Source organism: Melospiza melodia, chromosome Z, assembly GCF_035770615.1.
Source record: "Melospiza melodia melodia isolate bMelMel2 chromosome Z, bMelMel2.pri, whole genome shotgun sequence".
Taxonomy (NCBI): Eukaryota; Metazoa; Chordata; class Aves; order Passeriformes; family Passerellidae; genus Melospiza; species Melospiza melodia.
Window position 1 is genome coordinate 28771606 of NC_086226.1, and position 16874 is coordinate 28788479.

The 16874-nt window shown below is 42.7% G+C and overlaps 1 protein-coding gene across 1 annotated transcript in view; it reads left to right on the plus strand.

The window, feature by feature from the left end:
• Positions 1 to 16874, plus strand: part of GRIN3A (glutamate ionotropic receptor NMDA type subunit 3A) — a 67658-nt gene that overhangs the window by 38814 nt on the left and 11970 nt on the right. Inside the window, exons 4-6 of the mRNA XM_063179811.1 lie at positions 7963 to 8108; positions 9909 to 10024; positions 12177 to 12328. Coding sequence (XP_063035881.1) covers positions 7963 to 8108; positions 9909 to 10024; positions 12177 to 12328 — 414 coding nt within the window. The remainder of the gene's footprint in view (positions 1 to 7962; positions 8109 to 9908; positions 10025 to 12176; positions 12329 to 16874) is intronic.

The window sequence follows — 16874 nt, forward strand, 5'->3', positions numbered from 1 at the left end:
CTCACAACCCCTTTACAACACAAACCCATTGTTTGTTCCTTTCCTGGAAAGCACAGAGAACTATTCCTGCCTTACAGGTTTAGGCAGAGGACTGTTTCCAGCCCTGGCACCCAGGGGACAGTTGCCACATGGCCAGGGGGTGGGAGGACTGACCTTCAACCAGCAACAGCTAGAGCAGAAGAAATTTGTAAGGAAAATTGTTTTAAAGACAGTGGTTTTGAAGATGGTAAACTACCTACTTAAAATTGCTGCCACATTAGATTTCCTCCTTCTGCCCTCAGATTTTTGTAGAAATCTGTGATAGCTTTTCATCCAGAGGCTGGAGACTCAGGATGGAAGGACAAGAGGAATTCTCCAACCAGAAATCTTCTTTGGTATCTCTTTGCTAGCTTGAACACGTTCTCAGCCACACAGCTCTTCTTCACTTGCTTGTGATTTGAAAAGGATTTCACCTGCCTGACAGTGCATTAGCCAAGTTTTACAGGGAGCAAGCAGGAGAACATGCTGGATGAAGTGACTCCATCTGGAACATCTTTACAGCTGCTTTCTGATGAAGTGGAATTGGAAGCAGTGATTGGAAGCCTTTTGGGAGCTACATCCCTTCTTTTCCCTCAGTCTACTCATTTTTCTTATAATATTTTACACTTTCTACCTTACAGCACTCAGCTCTCACAGAATAAATCACAGCTTAGAGATCCCTCTGTCCAGAAAACTCTTAGAATGCTATTAAGAAACAGGGATAAACACACCTGCAAGCTCATATTCTCCAGAGTGCTCTTCTTACAGAGCTTTTTGCACTGCCCAGCACCTGAATCATCGGGGCAGCCCTCAGAAATTTACCACAGACCTGAGTCCCCAGTCTCATCCCTTAGCTGAACAGCTTTTCCAACACACAAAGGAGCAGAGCAGATCTTACATTTAATTATCAGTGCTCACACAGGGACCATTAACACAAAGATTCACATTCTTGAGCAGAGAACTATTCCTTTCACAGTTTCCTTTCACATATTCCCTTGTTGCAGTGAAAGGAATAAACTGTCAGCAGTGGACTCTGCACTTGTGTCCAGATTGAAGCTGCTCATTGACTTCAGTGCAGCTGTCAGGTTTTAGGGCAACTAATGACCTCTCTGAGCTGGATTCAAAGTGACAGAATTTTAAGGAAATCTGTCATTATCCTGACAAGGAAAGAATCAGCTCCACCGACACTTTTCACAGCAGAGAAGCGAAAGCGTTGATTTAAATGTATTCTGCAAACACCCTCTCCTGGAGGGCCTGGGAACCTCCCAGCTTCCGAAGCCTGAACACATAGGACAGTTCCTGATCAAAACCTCCACTTCCAGAAGTTGAGCTGTGAATTTTCATCTGCTAAAATCTGAAATTCATGTGCTTCACTGTGAATAATTTTCTTTCATCTCCCTCTGCACCCCATAAATATTCACTAGTTAGTTTCAGTAGATGGTTTTCAAAAACTCCTGCATATACGAAGGGAAAGCCCATGAATAGTTTAATATTGGTTTGTGGTTGGGATTTTTTTTATTACTATTATTTCATTTGTTTTGTTCACTTTCCCCTGAAATTTTGCTTATCACTTCCAATTGCTTATATTTTCTCACTGGGCTTTGGGAAATCTATTGGTGGCTGGGAAATGCCTAGATGTGTGGGTTACATAAGGTGAAGTAAAATACAATTGCTTTATGTGTGAGAGACAGACATATCGTTGTGAAACAGCAGATTTCTAAAACCACATCAGTCCTTTAACTAATGTTTTCTTTCTCTAGTGATTAGGAACTGAAACTGAGCAGATTTTTAAGATTCTGGAGCAGTTGCTTGGCAGAGATCATGCTGGCAATTCTGCTGATACACAAGGTGCCCATTAAACACTGCACTTGGTGTTATAACAGGTAACCAGCACTGATGTGAAAGTGAGCTACTAAAACCTTTGGTACCATAGTTTTTCCTCAGAAGTTGTTATACAAGTTAGGAAAGTGCTTTCAGCCATGTTTTTCATTTCTATACCCTATTTAAATTAAAAAGCACCTTTATGGGTAGTGGTAAAAGCTAAATTCACATTAGCTCTGTCACTGAAGTGAGTGGTCGCTGGCACTGCCCTCAGCTACGTACTGAGTTGCCTTTTTCTCATTTCCAGCAAAAAAATAGTTCATGGAGTTGAATTTGGGCATTGAAGAGGCCAACAGAATGAATGATGAAATGCTTCTCGTGAGTTGAGATCATGATTAGAAATGGAGTTCCCAAAGCATTTTTCCTCCAGTCCCATTTCACAGAACTCTTCTCAGCCAGACTCAGTAAGGCAGCACCCCATCAATTAATTTTCTAGGTTTCAGTTACATCGATGCTTGTAGAAAATAGCCACAATTTCCCTTCCCGGTAGCTGCTCTGTTTAGATGTTCCTTGTCTCCTCACAGGTGCCAGCAAACTCAACCTCCATGGGATCAGCAGGCAATATTGTACTGCCTACTTTTGTGGACCTGAGACCATAATTTTCTGTACCTGGGCTCTTACTGCAAAAAGAAATGGCAACTGAATGGGATGTAAACCTCAAAATGATACTAAACTAAACCAGAGCACCAAGGGGGGAAATGTGCTTGAGGTAAATAATATGGTTTTGCAGCACTGAAAAGTCATAGAAAAGCCAGAACCTGCTAGAAAGATCTCAAAACCCCACAGTTCCACAGCCTTGAATGTGCCAAGGTTAACTGCTGCATTTTCAGTTTTAAATCCCAACCTGCACTGGGGATTTCTGGGCCTGTTTCCTTTCAAGTTGGCATCTAAGTGTTCTCCCCAGCTGACAGCATTGAGTGCAATGGCAATGCATTGCATAAAATGGAATGTGCCAAGTTATGCAAAACCCCTGTCATTCAGGATTGTGTTTTCCTGTTTCTGCTGCTGTGGTTTCATCACATTGATGTTTATCATGTTGGTGTTTTCATGCATAATTGGCACCCCAAGCCATAGATGCATGCAGATGCCCAATTCATCTCAACATCTCCCCAAATAAAACAAGTTCTCCACTTCCCACACAGCAGATGTTTTAACAACAGCAGACAGAAACCAAGGAGATCTGGATGTAAGGGGCCAAGCTGAGGGAACTGGTAACTGCAGTGTTTGCTTTCAGCAGCAAGAAGCACAAACATCATTTGTCTGGGAGCACCATGTTATGCAAGGCACAGAAGATTCTGAGAAGTCGCAAAGCTTGTCCTGGCACTGTCAGACAAGTTGGATGTACTGTAAAGCTCTGGTGTTTTCTTAAATACCGCGTGGCCTCCCTGTCTCAAGGGACCCAACAGCCATTTCACCTCTTCAGTGCTTGACAGCATTCACATTTCCCTTTTTTTTCTTACACAGTGCCTCTTGTTTGTTTCCTTACCCATGATACATTTTCTTCAGCAGTGAGACTCCTTCTTGGAAATGCCTGGCACAATCCATGTGTCCTACAATACATACTGTCCTGAGAAGTCACAGGGACAGCAGTGTTCACAGGGACACCACTTCCAGAAATCACAGCTCTTTAGCCTTTCTCCTGCATCTTCATCCTCTACTTCCCAGCAGCATGTCCTAGTCTTTCCTCTCAAGATTGCTGCCTTCACAGAAGATGGAACATCCTCCTGAGCCATCCGTCCCTGTCCTGTGCAGCAAGATCCTCTGGTCTTGACATTCCACAGCTCTGAACCTGTAAAATCCAAGCACTCAGTGCTCAAATGCTCAGGCCCCTCTGGCTCCATGTCTCACTCATCCCTTGAGTCTGCCCCAAATACTAAACCAGGTCCAATGCGTCATCACAACTTCATGTGCAACGGCTCCCTTACAGTAGAGTGTGGAGCTGGTTCTAAAATTTGGGGCGCGCCTAAAGAACGGCCCCTCATGGTATACACCATTGCTTCAGGTATAAACAGTTCACTGATAGGAAATCCATGATCTCCAGTATTTGAGATGCAAAAGCTATACTGTTAGCTGCTGGGGCTGTCACCCCTTTTTTGGAGAGCCACTAACCAGCAGCACTAAATAAGTTTTTAACCCCTTTTAGCTTCTAACAAATAAAGTATTAAAATACATTAGCAGTTAATAGGTTTTATCATAGCTACTCAATTGACATAATCTTACCCCATGCTGTTGGACTGCCCAGGCTGTTGGTGTTTCCCTGCTGAGACTTATAGCCAGCTGCAATTGGCTGCAATGGCCTTGCCAGATAACACTCAAAGGGCTGGTTGCTTGATAAATGCTAATGGGTCTTCAGAAGAGAGATCCAGGGAAAATTTTTTCATCAAAAGGGTTGTTGGGCATTGGAACAGACTGCTCAGGGAAGTGGTGAAGTCATGATCTGTACAGGAATTTAAAAGACCTGTAGATGTGGCTCTTGGGGATGTGTTTTAGTGATGGGTTCAGCAGTGTTGGCTTAGTGGTTGGGGGGTCTGATCTTTAGGGTCTTTTAAGCCTTAATGATTCTGTGATTCAATGATCTGATAGTCAAAGAAATTTAGATATCCTTATTTGACATACTGTTATTTTGTAATATCTGTACCCATAACAATCCTCACATCTTGTTCAATGAATTGTCAAGCCAGGACAATTGTGGTGATGATTTTCTTGGGAGAGAGGGTGCATAAGCCCCACTTCACTGTTACCTCAGAGCCTCATCCAGGTCTGAACAAACCTTGTTCTTTCCATTTCTTACAGCCACAGATGTCCGAATCTGGAGGGACTTTGTAAGGCTGTCTAAGCCAAATGCCAAGAAAACTCATGTCTGCAGATGGATCTGCAGCTATTGCATTGATTTATTTTTAATTGTGCTTGAGTCACCAGCAAACCTCCAGGCACTCTGGATACAAAAGTGTCAGCATTTCCTAGTGCTCTTTACCTGCTTTGTGGTGGTTATTCACTTCTGACACTGAATGCTGAATTGAAAAACACGGTATATACACAGAAATAGAGAATCCACATAGCAGAAATTACTCTGATTTCAACAGTTATTTCTTCCAGTAAGCTGGTCTTTTACTGGTATAAATGCAAGTAACTGCCTCCCCTGAATTATGAATAAAAAAAAATACATAGAATCCATTCTTGATTCTTCAAATGCTGATTTTTCAGACTTTATGATTTCTCTGAAGCCCTAGGCATTAACATTCCATTGCTGGTTTATAGAAAACAGAAAGAATCTTTCAGTGTAGGGCTTTCAAAACACAAGACGAAAGATAGAGAGCATGAGAAACAGAAAAGATCAGAAAAAAGAGACAACTAATAAGGCAATATTCAGAGCAAGACTATGGTATTTACCTATCCTGTCAGGACACAGATATTTGTGGTTTCCATCTTGTCACATAATCTTCCCAGGAGAGGGCTACAGAAGGTAAGAAAGCAGCAATGACAAGTGATGAGTCTTGTTTCCATTCTGAAGTTTTTATCTTCTGTTGAAGCGAGTAACCCTTAGCACTCTTAACAAATCATCAGTGAAGTGCTTTTGGCAGCATATTGCACTGTCAATCCACAGAGCTGCAAGCAGACCTTTTCCTCCTGTGGGTGAACAGCAATAAGAAGAAAAGAGAAGTCCTTGAAAGACATAGAGGGTTAAAATGTGTTAATATTTATCCTTCATAGAAGGAGATGATCAAATACAAAGCTGCAGACACATAATGATTCTTACGAAAACGCAGAGATTACCAGAAGCAGGTAGAGCTCTGGATACAAGGGATGGCTGAACAATTCCCTTGTACAGACTTCCCAAGTCTTCCCACCAGGCATATGGTGTTGCTAGAGACAAGCTATTAAGCCAGATGGACTTCTGATCTAATGAATAATCTGGTGTTGTCATCATTTGGGGTGAAATTTGACGGCATGCCCAACACAAAGCAAAGCGTGGGCAGTCCTCAGTAAAGGGTTTAGGACAGAAAATTGCATGGAGGTGCAGTTTACTGGTTTTGTACCAGCCTTTCTCATTCAGACTTAAAAGTTTAGCCAAATGCAGACATTGGTGACAGTCTGAGTGAGAGATGTGTTCCAGTGAAGACTTTATCTGCAGATCAGATATTGCACTGCAGTTGGCATCACTAGGTGGGCCACTAACTTCACAAAAAGCACCTAAGTTGACTTGGAAAATGCCAATGTGGTCAGTGTTGGGTCTTAATGGGGTTTTCAGTCTCTTCACTGAAACTGAAAAGAAATAAAACCTACAAAAATAGTCCTGACTGTGGAGATGATCTTCTTGGGATAGAGAGTGCATGAGCCTCACTCCAAGTTCCTTCTTTAAGCAGGTCATCTTCAATGTCTCAAGACTGGGGCTGGCAGCATTGTGCTGGAAGTCTCCATGATGTATTGTCACAGCCCAGCTCCTGTTATTTATGTCTTCTGGCACCTGAATGCTGCTCCCACACTCCCAGGCAAGAACATTTCCCTCTGTGCCCACAGTCCTTCTGGCACAGCACTATGGCCAGCTCCAGATGGAGGCACACACCACAGCCATCTACACCAGAAAACATTTAAAAAAAAAAAAAAAACCAGACTAAAAGCAAACCAGCAAACCCACCAAAAAAAAACCAGGACTCTTGGCCATACTCATAGACTTGGAATTAGTGGCCGGTCTCATTCCTGGGTTGCAATACAGGGATCAGATCAGCAGACCACAAGATGGTAAACACCTGCCCACTTTAATTTTCAATTTCAGGTAAAAATTACCAGAAATACAGAATGTTCATAGCTTCCATGACAGCAGAAACACCATCCAAAAGACCTTTTTCTGTTCCTTTTCAGACTAAACTGGGTGACAGTGAGTTTGCATCCTACCTCTGCCATTCTTAAAAAAACTACAGACACTCTTAACCATGGGGTCGTTGAAGAGAAGACTGGGAAAGGTCTTTTTACGGCTTTGTGCTGCCCTGCACTCGGTTCTGCTTAGATGGTAATGCAGAGGCCAGATGGACTGGCAGAATGCTTCTTTGCTTGGTCTTTGCCAAGCAGAGCATGGCTGTGGTGAGATCATCTTTGCAAGCTGCTGTGATGTCCATGAGCTTCCTGGGAAGCACATACAGCATGACTGCTTCAGCCTTAGCTCTGTTTGCCTTCCTGTGCTCTGAAAGCTTGGCCTGTCAGAGGCTGGTGGATTGCTGAAGGCTTTTAAATTAGTGTGCCTTGGCAGCACTTGGCCAGTTCAAGGAAGTGCTTGGTGTAGTGGAAGATGCTGCCTAATTTCTCCATGGCAGCTTGAGACTTCCCCCAGCAGTCACTAAATGCTCCAAAGGCAAACAGAAACTTCAGGAAGACGGGTCTGTGAAACCCAAACTGGCCTCCTAGTGGCTGCAGACTGTGGAGTTGGTTCAGAGAAGGGCACAGAACTGCAAAAGACTGTGTTTGTGTGTATATCCATGGTTGCAGCCTGGGCCATGCAAAGGGGAATTCTCCCTCCTCACTGCCAGGGGAGTCTTTTTGGTGACCTTTCAGTCCTCAGTTTGTCTGTGAGCAATGGCAGCCAAAACTGTGATATGGTGGGTAGACTTCTAGAAATGAACAGCCTTCTGCAGAAGGCTAAATTTCACCCCTAACGACAAAGTAAAACATTCTGAAAAAAAAAATCCAGGCTGTGTGTCCTTTGCTGGGTACCCAGAGCCCAGAAGGTGGATTGTAGCTAGCCCAGAGGCTTTTCATAAAGTTTCAGTTCCTGAAATATTGTCTGTTCTAGAGACAATCCCAATAAACACCTACACGTGGGTGTTCAAGGTGTTTCATGGGGATTATTTTCAGTATTTGAAGAAAATCCTGCATGTGGACAGACAGGCTATTTAGCCACCTGGTAAGTCTTTCCTGGCTTTTCCTGGGGGGAAGCTGCCTGCAGGAAAACACCCAGAGGGGCAGGTCCACACCGAAGATTTCTGAGGAACTATCAGCGCACTAGGGCCGACACACCACATGTGATGGGAAGCAAATGGCTCTGCTAACCTTCTCCTGTGCTCCCCTCAGCTCCACCACCCATCCCAAGGGTTCCGGTTCGGCACGGTGCGGGAGAGCAGCGCGGAGGACTACGTGAGGCAGAGCTTCCCCGAGATGCACGAGTACATGCGGCGCTACAACGTCCCTGCCACCACCGACGGCGTGGCCTACCTGAAGTGAGACCCTGCAAACAGCACCACACCTGCCCCACTGGCTGCTTGTTATGATCTGGTTATTAAAATTGTAAAAGGAGATGCTTGGAGTAAAGGAAAATGAGGCCAAAGTCAATAGTAGGGATTTTATTTAACAGTAAATATGTGCAAGAGAGAGAGAGTGAGAGAGACAGTGACAGAGAGACAGATGTAGAAAATATCACAACTCCATGGATGCCATGTCCCTCTGATCTTCTCCTTCCCAGTGTTGAGGGTCCCACAAAACATGGGAGTTCAATGGATTAATATCCATTTATGGTATTAAAACCCTCACCACCTCTTTAGTCAACCTGTATGGCAGGTCTTGTTCTTATTTCTGCATTTGTCCATAGAGGGTAAAAATCATCAGCTTTGATTCTGTTGGTGGTACTCTGTAGTATTGCTTGTGCCATGATACTGCTTTGTCTGGCATGAAGCAAAGTATTGATGATCTGTGCTCTGCTTGAAAAGACAAAAGTGTATACCAGCTGCTTCTTGTAGCCTTTGTTTTTGTCTACAAGGAGAACTGAGGAAAAACGCAGTGTAGACCATCACCTTGAATGGTGATGTAGAGGAATGACCTCCTGGGTGTGGGAGTGCCATCAGGCCAGGGCAGTGTATAAACTCCTGGCAAGTTCCTGAGCTTGGGAGCCCTTCATCAGGCAGTGAGAAACATTCAGAAAAAGACATCCAGTCCAAGCAAAAGCTGCCAATGAGGTTCCTCAGTGTGGTAGGAGGAAAGGAGGTTCTCAGAGAGGAACCTTAATTTATCATTAAATTAATAGAAGAAGCACTAGACTGGTAAAAAGTAATAAAAGTAATAATAAAGTAATTACTAATGAAGTAATAAGAGCACTGTGGTGTCAGTGTGCCTCAGAGACATTTGTGCTTAACAGTCTGGGAGTCACACAACTCCTCCAGGAAACATGGGAGGTGGTAATAAGCCTGAAATCATTCATTCATTTTGTCTTAAAAGTTGCCGGGCACATGGCCTGAGAACTTTTCACCAGAAGTTTTTTCCTGTTGTTTCCTGTTCATATATATTTCCCCAGATCCATCCTGTTGATAATCAAGACCCATGGCAGTTCTTTGGGTCAAAGTGGAGTAAATGGATTGAAATCAATGAAGTAATCACATCAAGAGAACACCCAGACTTTTAAGGGGACAGGAAGGGAGGGTGCAGTCCTGGGGTCAGATGAGATCAGGCATTGCAGCTGTTATTTTTATCCAAACCTGCTGTTCAGATATTATTATTTTAGCAAAATTCAGTCATTGTGTTCATGAAGAAAACACAAGGAAAATATAGATTTCCCTCCTTGGGTGAAGGAAATAATTTACTTCATATTCAAGGAGAAAGGAGGAGAAATACCTTTGAATAAGTTATCCCTCTGGGTTTTTGCTATAATATCCCCCAAGTTTAACATCACAAAGAAAATAATATAGCAACAGTACTTTTTAGCAATTTTTGATCTTCTCCACTAAAGCCTTGTGCCACTTTCAATTGAGTCAAAGTCCAACATTTTGTAGTGATTTTTGTCTTTCAGAACAATAGTATTTTGTGGGAGCAAAACAAGTCCTAATCACACTGACTGCTTTTAATGCACAAAGTTTGCATTTCAAACAATTCTGTCCTTCAAAATACAAATCAGTTTTCAATTTAAGTGCAGATGTGCTAATATTAGTCCCTGTTTTCATACAGTAATTTTCCAGAAAACTGCATAGAAAATGTTCTGTGTCACTTAGACAGTGAAGTGACTGTGTTTCTGACTTTGGTGTTGAATACAGGCATGATCCAGAAAAACTTGATGCCTTCATCATGGATAAAGCACTCTTAGATTATGAAGTGTCAATAGATGCTGACTGCAAGCTCCTAACTGTGGGAAAACCCTTTGCCATTGAAGGTAATAACCTGTTTTATAACACACCACTCTGTTCCTCATGTGCTGAATTTGCTTTGTTGCGCTGTGGTATTCTCAGTGAAAATATGGAGGTGAAACTGAGGACCCCTTGAGGATTATGACAAAATCCTCAGTGACTGAACAGAACAAAAGCTCCAGCCTTTTCTTCTGGTTTTTTTTTTTTTTTTTGTTTTTTTTTTTTGTTTTTTTTTTTTGAGATCTCCTATCACTTTTACCACCTGTTTCCAGGCCGGGTTAAGTGGAGCTTTGAGCAATTTGGCCTAATGGAAGATCCCCCGTGGCAGGCGTTGGAATGAGATGTTCTTTAAGGTCCCTTCCAACCCAAACCATACTGTGATTCTATGATCTGTTGCCATGCTCTATACAGAAATTATTCCAAGTGCCCAGGCAGTGTGTCTCCAGACAAGTAGGAGGCAGAGTCCATTTCCCTGCTCACCATGAAAAAAGAGGCCCCTGAAATGAGGCTTCTTTTCTGCCAGTTCTCTTTGTTGACATGTGTTCAAAACCCAGTTCTAACATGTTCACAATGTGGTTCTGCAGTTTCACTCTCATCTGCAACAGGCAAATACTGTTCTCATTTTAAAGGTGAGCTCAAGATTCCCACTGAATCTATAGTTAATTGAGAAGGGAGCCTCCCCTGGTGCTTGGCATCCTGCAGCCTTGAGAAATTAGCAAGGACAGCTCAGAAGGCAGCCTGGAAGCAAGGTTGGTGTGAAGCTGCTTCCAGCATGGATGAGCACATGGGCAGCAGACTTTAGAAACCACTTTTGTGATAAATGGACAGTGCAAAGGACTGGTGCTTCTACTTTCCTCCCCTCCAAGGGCAATAGCCCCAGCTGGTCCCATCACAATGTAAAACAACCTCCTTCAGAAACCTGATAAATCCCTTTCAAAAAGGTCAATTCTGCTGAAATAAAACCAGAAGCTTCCACAATTTCAATTCAAGTAGATTAGATTTCAATATAGAAAAAGAAACAAACAAATAGACACTGAACTGTACGATTTTGGATGAGTGGTCTTCCTTCATTTCACCCAATTACAAAAAAGTATCCTGAAAATGTGATATTTATAAGTTCTAGCTGTGTTGACTCTGAAACAAATCCTTTGATGTGAGCAAGTTTATTCAGGTGGAATTACAGGCACAATGCAAAAACTCAGCAGCAAGGGAGAAGCATTGTAGGAACAGTTATCACCTCATCACTCATAAAAAAGTGAGCCACTGTCCTGGAAAATTCAGCACCTCTCTGTGAGGGCTTTTTCTTTCTTCCTGTGTTTTTGTGGGTTTCTTTAAGGAGACAATCTGAAATTCTGAATTCTGAACTGAAAAACAAAAATCCACAGTGGACTAGAAATTAATCTCTGCAGGCAATTGGCATGCAACTGCATGTCTTCAAGGGATCAATTGTATTTGTTTCGAATTTCTTAAATCAAACCCCAGATTCTGGTAAAAGTACCACATTCAGAGTTACTGAATTCATTTTCACTTGCACTAAGTCCTTTACCCACACTTTAACATGGTGAAAGATAGGACAGTGGCTAAAAACTGCATTTATTAGTGTCTGAAAACCCCTGTCACTGCAACAGCAGAAGTGCATGAACTGAAAACATAGCCCCAGGGCTTTAAATTGCTGTTTGATAAAAATGAAGATGGCTCCTGTATATATTGATGTGCGTACAGCTCCTCATCAGAAAATGCATAGAAAGAAAATGTCACATCTGACACCACAGTCACATCCACTGCTCTAACAATCCAAGGGGATCACAGAATGATTTATGTAACATTGAGGCCCTTTTGCATTGCTGAAACAATCCATGACAAGGGCATGAAAAGGTCTGTGTTTCTAGAGAAAATATTTATTAACCCATTGTCTCCATTTTAAGTTTTTGAATCTCCAATTTTAGATATTTCTTGTGTGGCCATAATAATGTTGAATTTGCTTATTCTGTTTGTATTGGGTGACTTTATTTTGCACCAAAAAAAGGTCTTGTCTCAGCATTCTCAGACCACAGTAAGCCAGGTTTGAGCTGGCTGGCTGAAAGAGATTGCCAGCTCTCTCTTCCATGCTGAAATGAACATACATCAGCAAAAACCAAACAAGAAAGAGAGAGATGATTGCACTGTTCTCCCTTCTAGGATATGGCATTGGTCTTCCCCCCAACTCTCCGCTCACCTCAAACATCTCTGACCTGATTAGCCAGTACAAATCCCACGGCTTCATGGATGTTCTGCACGACAAGTGGTACAAGGTTGTTCCCTGTGGAAAACGAAGCTTCGCCGTCACGGAGGTAAGCAATGAACTCGGGTCACCTAAGTGAGGCTTTGTGCAAGCTGACAATTATCTCCCCTCTTTCCTAATGGCATGCCCACTTGGCAGGGGTGGATGGCAGCTGAAGGGAAGGAGGAGGCATCAAAGGCAAGAGCTGCTGACCCAGGCAGCAGTCAGGGCAGAGCGGGAGGAGCGCATCAGTGAGATTGTGCTGCTGAGTGGGCACCAGGGAGCTCCTCTGGACACAACCAGGGCATGAGGAGGGCAGTAAAAATCGTGACCTGGTATATTTCATAGCAAACCTGTCTAATTCTGATTCCACTCAACTGTGTGTGTACCACGATCCACAGAGAGAGGGGGAACTCAGGACATCCCGAATTTTTAATACTTCCTGACCACTTCCAAACATGGGTGGCAGCTACCTGTACCAAAGATAGGATTTCAGGCTAGAAATGGTCTGCTAAGACACCATGCCAAGAAGAGAGGGGAAGTAGGTCTCACTTCATGTAGTTCTATGAGAAATGGAAGTAAATCTTCATGGATGTACCACCTCACAGGAGTTACACCATTCTTTATGAGGAAAAGATAACTCTTACCAGAACAGCAGTTTTTCCTCAAGTTCCCTAGACTGTCAAGTGAAAAAAAAAAGATAAAGTATTGAAGAATCAAAAGCACCAGCAATGTGTGAAGCTTATAACATACTCGCATACTCTTTTAGCTGAAGGTCTTCCAGGAGGGATAGGTTATGTCTTCTCACAGGTACAGAACAGTTAGAACTCTGCTGTCTCCTTCTCAGACCATTCAGCCAAATGCCAAACACACACATGGTGTTCCCTGAGGAAATGGCAGCATTCTCCTATCAAAGAGAACCTCAGTTTCCTGGACTCTGACTCCCACTTTTCAATGATCAGCTGCAAACCTCTGGCAGCTAACTAAATCACTACAAAGGTAGCATTTTTTTGAGATACGACAAAGCAAATCTTTATTTGGCATTTTTAGTATATAATTTGTTGGGGTATTTCTGCAAGTCTTACTACATTCTTTACTTTTTCATTACAGTTGTGTCAATAGGAAATAAATTATATTTTAACATCAGACATTCATAGAAGAAAATTCAATTTATTTTTATCCAACTTACTCATTTTTTCTTTCTTTTTTTATGTGATTAATTCAACACAAGAAAGCAAACTTAAATAGAAGTGTATATTCGCTTCTCTTTCTGATTTAGCTTATCCGAAGATTGTATTATCATCTAAAAAGGAAATTGTCTTCTTAAAATAGCAGTTCCTTCAATGACTTCTTGTTCCTCTACTTTTTAACAAGTCTTTTGAATTAAATCTCAGGAAATTACAAGGTGGTAATGCTATAAATTACCTCAACATTGCTTAAAACTGAAAACTCTTACAGCAGAGAAAACTTACTTTCCTAATAAATTCCTAGTGATGTGACAAAAGGAGCTTCCTCTGATCATGTCTTACCCCACAGCATTCATCTGGGGCTGTATGCTCTCTATTCTTAGTCATAGAATAAATTCCAGTCAAAAGTACAATTTTATCTAGTACTAGTTTACTCTCAGAACATGCGGTTCCTTCTGAAGTCTGTGGACCGAGGTGCTTAGATCCCCTGGGAGGGGCATGAGATGATACACTGGGCTGCAGAAGTATTAGAACCTGAGTAATACCTGCCTATAAAAATTGTAAATAGATGTACATATATGGGAGTTCTTGTTCAAAATGTTACCAAGAGAGGTGCATGATCAACACAAGATTCCTCAGGGCCTACCAACAAAGGGAGAGGAGGTGGGGCAAAAATCTGCTCCAGTCTGAAAATAAAGTTCAGATTTTGCCCTGTGATAGTCCCATGGAATTCCTTTGGGGTTTTTTTTTTTTTCACTATTGAATAGGTTTTAACCACAGGATTTATGGGAGGCCTTAAGCATGGCATGACAGATGGAGGACATGTTGTGCTTTAACATAATTAATTCTTTTAGTATAACATCCCTGTGAAGAAAAAAGGGCAGGTGTAGCTGCTCCCAGGCTGGTTGTCTGACCATAGTTCTTATTCCATCTTCAGTTGTACTAATTCAACATCCACAACTGAGTTTTTTGTTCAGAAACTAAAGTCCAACAAGTTGGTTCAGTTGTCTGAAATTAAGGACTCAGTTCATGGAGTCCAACAAGGCCAAGTGCAAGGTCCTGCACCTGGGCTGGGGCAATGCCAAGCACAGATACAGGCAGGGCACAAGTACAGAACAGATCGAGAGCAGCCCTGGGGAGAAGGACTTGGGGCGTTGGTGGATTAGAAGCTCAGGATGCCCTGGCAATGTGCTCTGGCAGCCTAGAAAGCCAAAGATGTCCTGGGCTGCATCACTAAAAGTGTGGCAGAAGGTCAAGGGAGGTGATTGTGCACCTCTGTTCCCTCTGGTGAGACCCCACCTGCAGAGCTGCATCCAGCCCCAGGATCCTCAGCATAAGAGGGACATGGCACTGTTGGAAGAAATCCAGAAGAGACCACAAAGGTGATCAGAGGGCCTCTGCTCTGGACCCAGGCTGGGAGAGCTGGGGGTGTTCACCTGGAGAAGAGAAGGCTCCAGGGAGACCTTAGAGCCCCTTCCAGTTCCTAACTGGGATCCAAGAGAGCTGAAGAGGGACTTGGACAAGGGATGGAGTAACAGATAAGTGTTTAGACTGAAAGAGGTAGGTTGAGAGGAGATAAAAGGAAGAATTGAAACATTTAGGTGGTGAGGCCCTGACAGAAGTTGCCTAGAGAAGCTGTGGATACCCCACCCCTGAAAGTGTCCAAGACTAGGTGGGACAGGGCTTGGAAGAACCTGGTCTGGTGGTTGGTATCCCTGCCCAGGACAGGGGGTTCAAACTAGATGGTCTGTAAGGTCTCTTCAAAACCACAGTGTTCTAGGATTCTGTGAATCTAAAAAGTCACTGAAAGACCCTTATGCAATCAGAAAGTGAGCGGAAGCAGAATACCACTTGCAAGTCTGTGCCATTTGTGGGTAAGCTCTGCTAAGTCTAGATCTTCATTTTCCTGAGTTGCCTCACTTTTAATGTATCTCCCACATGCATCCCCCCTTCTTCATCCATTCCTTTTGGCCAAGAACTTGCAGATTTTAGAATGTGTGATTTCTTAGTTGGGAGAAATTTATTAAACTTAACAGCCAAGCAGCAAACACTCTCCAAAGTACAGGTTCCCCACTGTTACAGCAAGAAGCATGGGAATTAGTCTTGGACTTACCTGTATGTTGGTTTGTATCATTTACTCCTGTACAGCCCAAAACTCTCTGTAACTTTACTCCCTGCACTCAGTCACAGTAGTATTCTGCAGATTCACTGAAGAGCGGACAGCGTTCAACAGAGAAGCAGATTATTCATTTTTTGAAAAAGTCTCAACTTCTCAGTGGGTAGTCATTCAAATGGACTATTTACCAAAGCAATTGCCTTTTGACAGCGAGAGTAAGGCTTTGTATTCTTCTATGCCGATTTGATAAATTTGGTCTGTGACATGCTCCACCTGTTCACCAAGAGTAATGATGCCAAAATGGGAATATATGTAGGTGAAATACTGATCAGTATAGCCTTTAAATTGGTGGGATATCCATCATCCATTTTGGTCATTACCTCTTTAACTGTGCCTGATTCATATCCACCTGCCACTCCTGCCCACTGAAGTTAATTTTTCTATAGATTTGTTTTGAGATCCATCTTCCTACTCACCATTTTTTAGTAATGTTACACTGGGAAATTATATTTCCTGTGGCAGAACTCAATGCTAGCTCTTCCCATCTCTCTCTCTCTCTGGCAGTGGATGAGCACTTTGCTTATTCTAAACTGCATTTCAAAACAAAGTTGTCCTGGAAAGAAATTATTCAGTCTGGGGCTGGAAGATTTGCAGTGAAAACCTTGCAGCTCTTCAAGCTGGGAAACCAATAAAGATGGTTTATTTTCTGATATTGCAGAGGTCAGAAGTGCTTGACTGTGCTGTTTTGTATCAACCTCTTCAGCAAAAACACTTACCCAAGGTATCTGACCCTGACCAGCACCCACTGGATCATTTATGGGGCAAGCAGCTAACTCAGGCTTGGAAAGGACACTGCAGTGAATTGCACTTTACCCTCTCCACTGCAGGTAATTGTGGATGGCAGTGGCTGTTCTTGGTGAGTGCTAACCTCTAGCAATATTGCCTGAGTACTCTTGGTTTAAAGTTGTAATGTTTTAGTTTCAAAGGAATGCCTATGTGGCCAAATTGCTGAGTCCCCTACTTAGGCTGAAACATGGTGCAGGAGGGATAAGGGATTGACAGAGTTATATTTGCACATCATATCTGGGCATAATCAATGTAATTTGTTTTTATTTTTGCATAAAGTACACTCAGCTTCTTCTCTGCCCTACTGTTATTTTCACTGATGCCTCTTCAGAAGGAGCCAGGCTCTTGGGACTTGCCTTTCCATCCCATTAGCTCCACCCAAGCTCAGAACAGACTACAGAGAGAAGGTTTTAACAAAGAAAGTGGAAAATCAGAAAGTGAGCAGAATGTTTTCCAGAGGGGTGGTG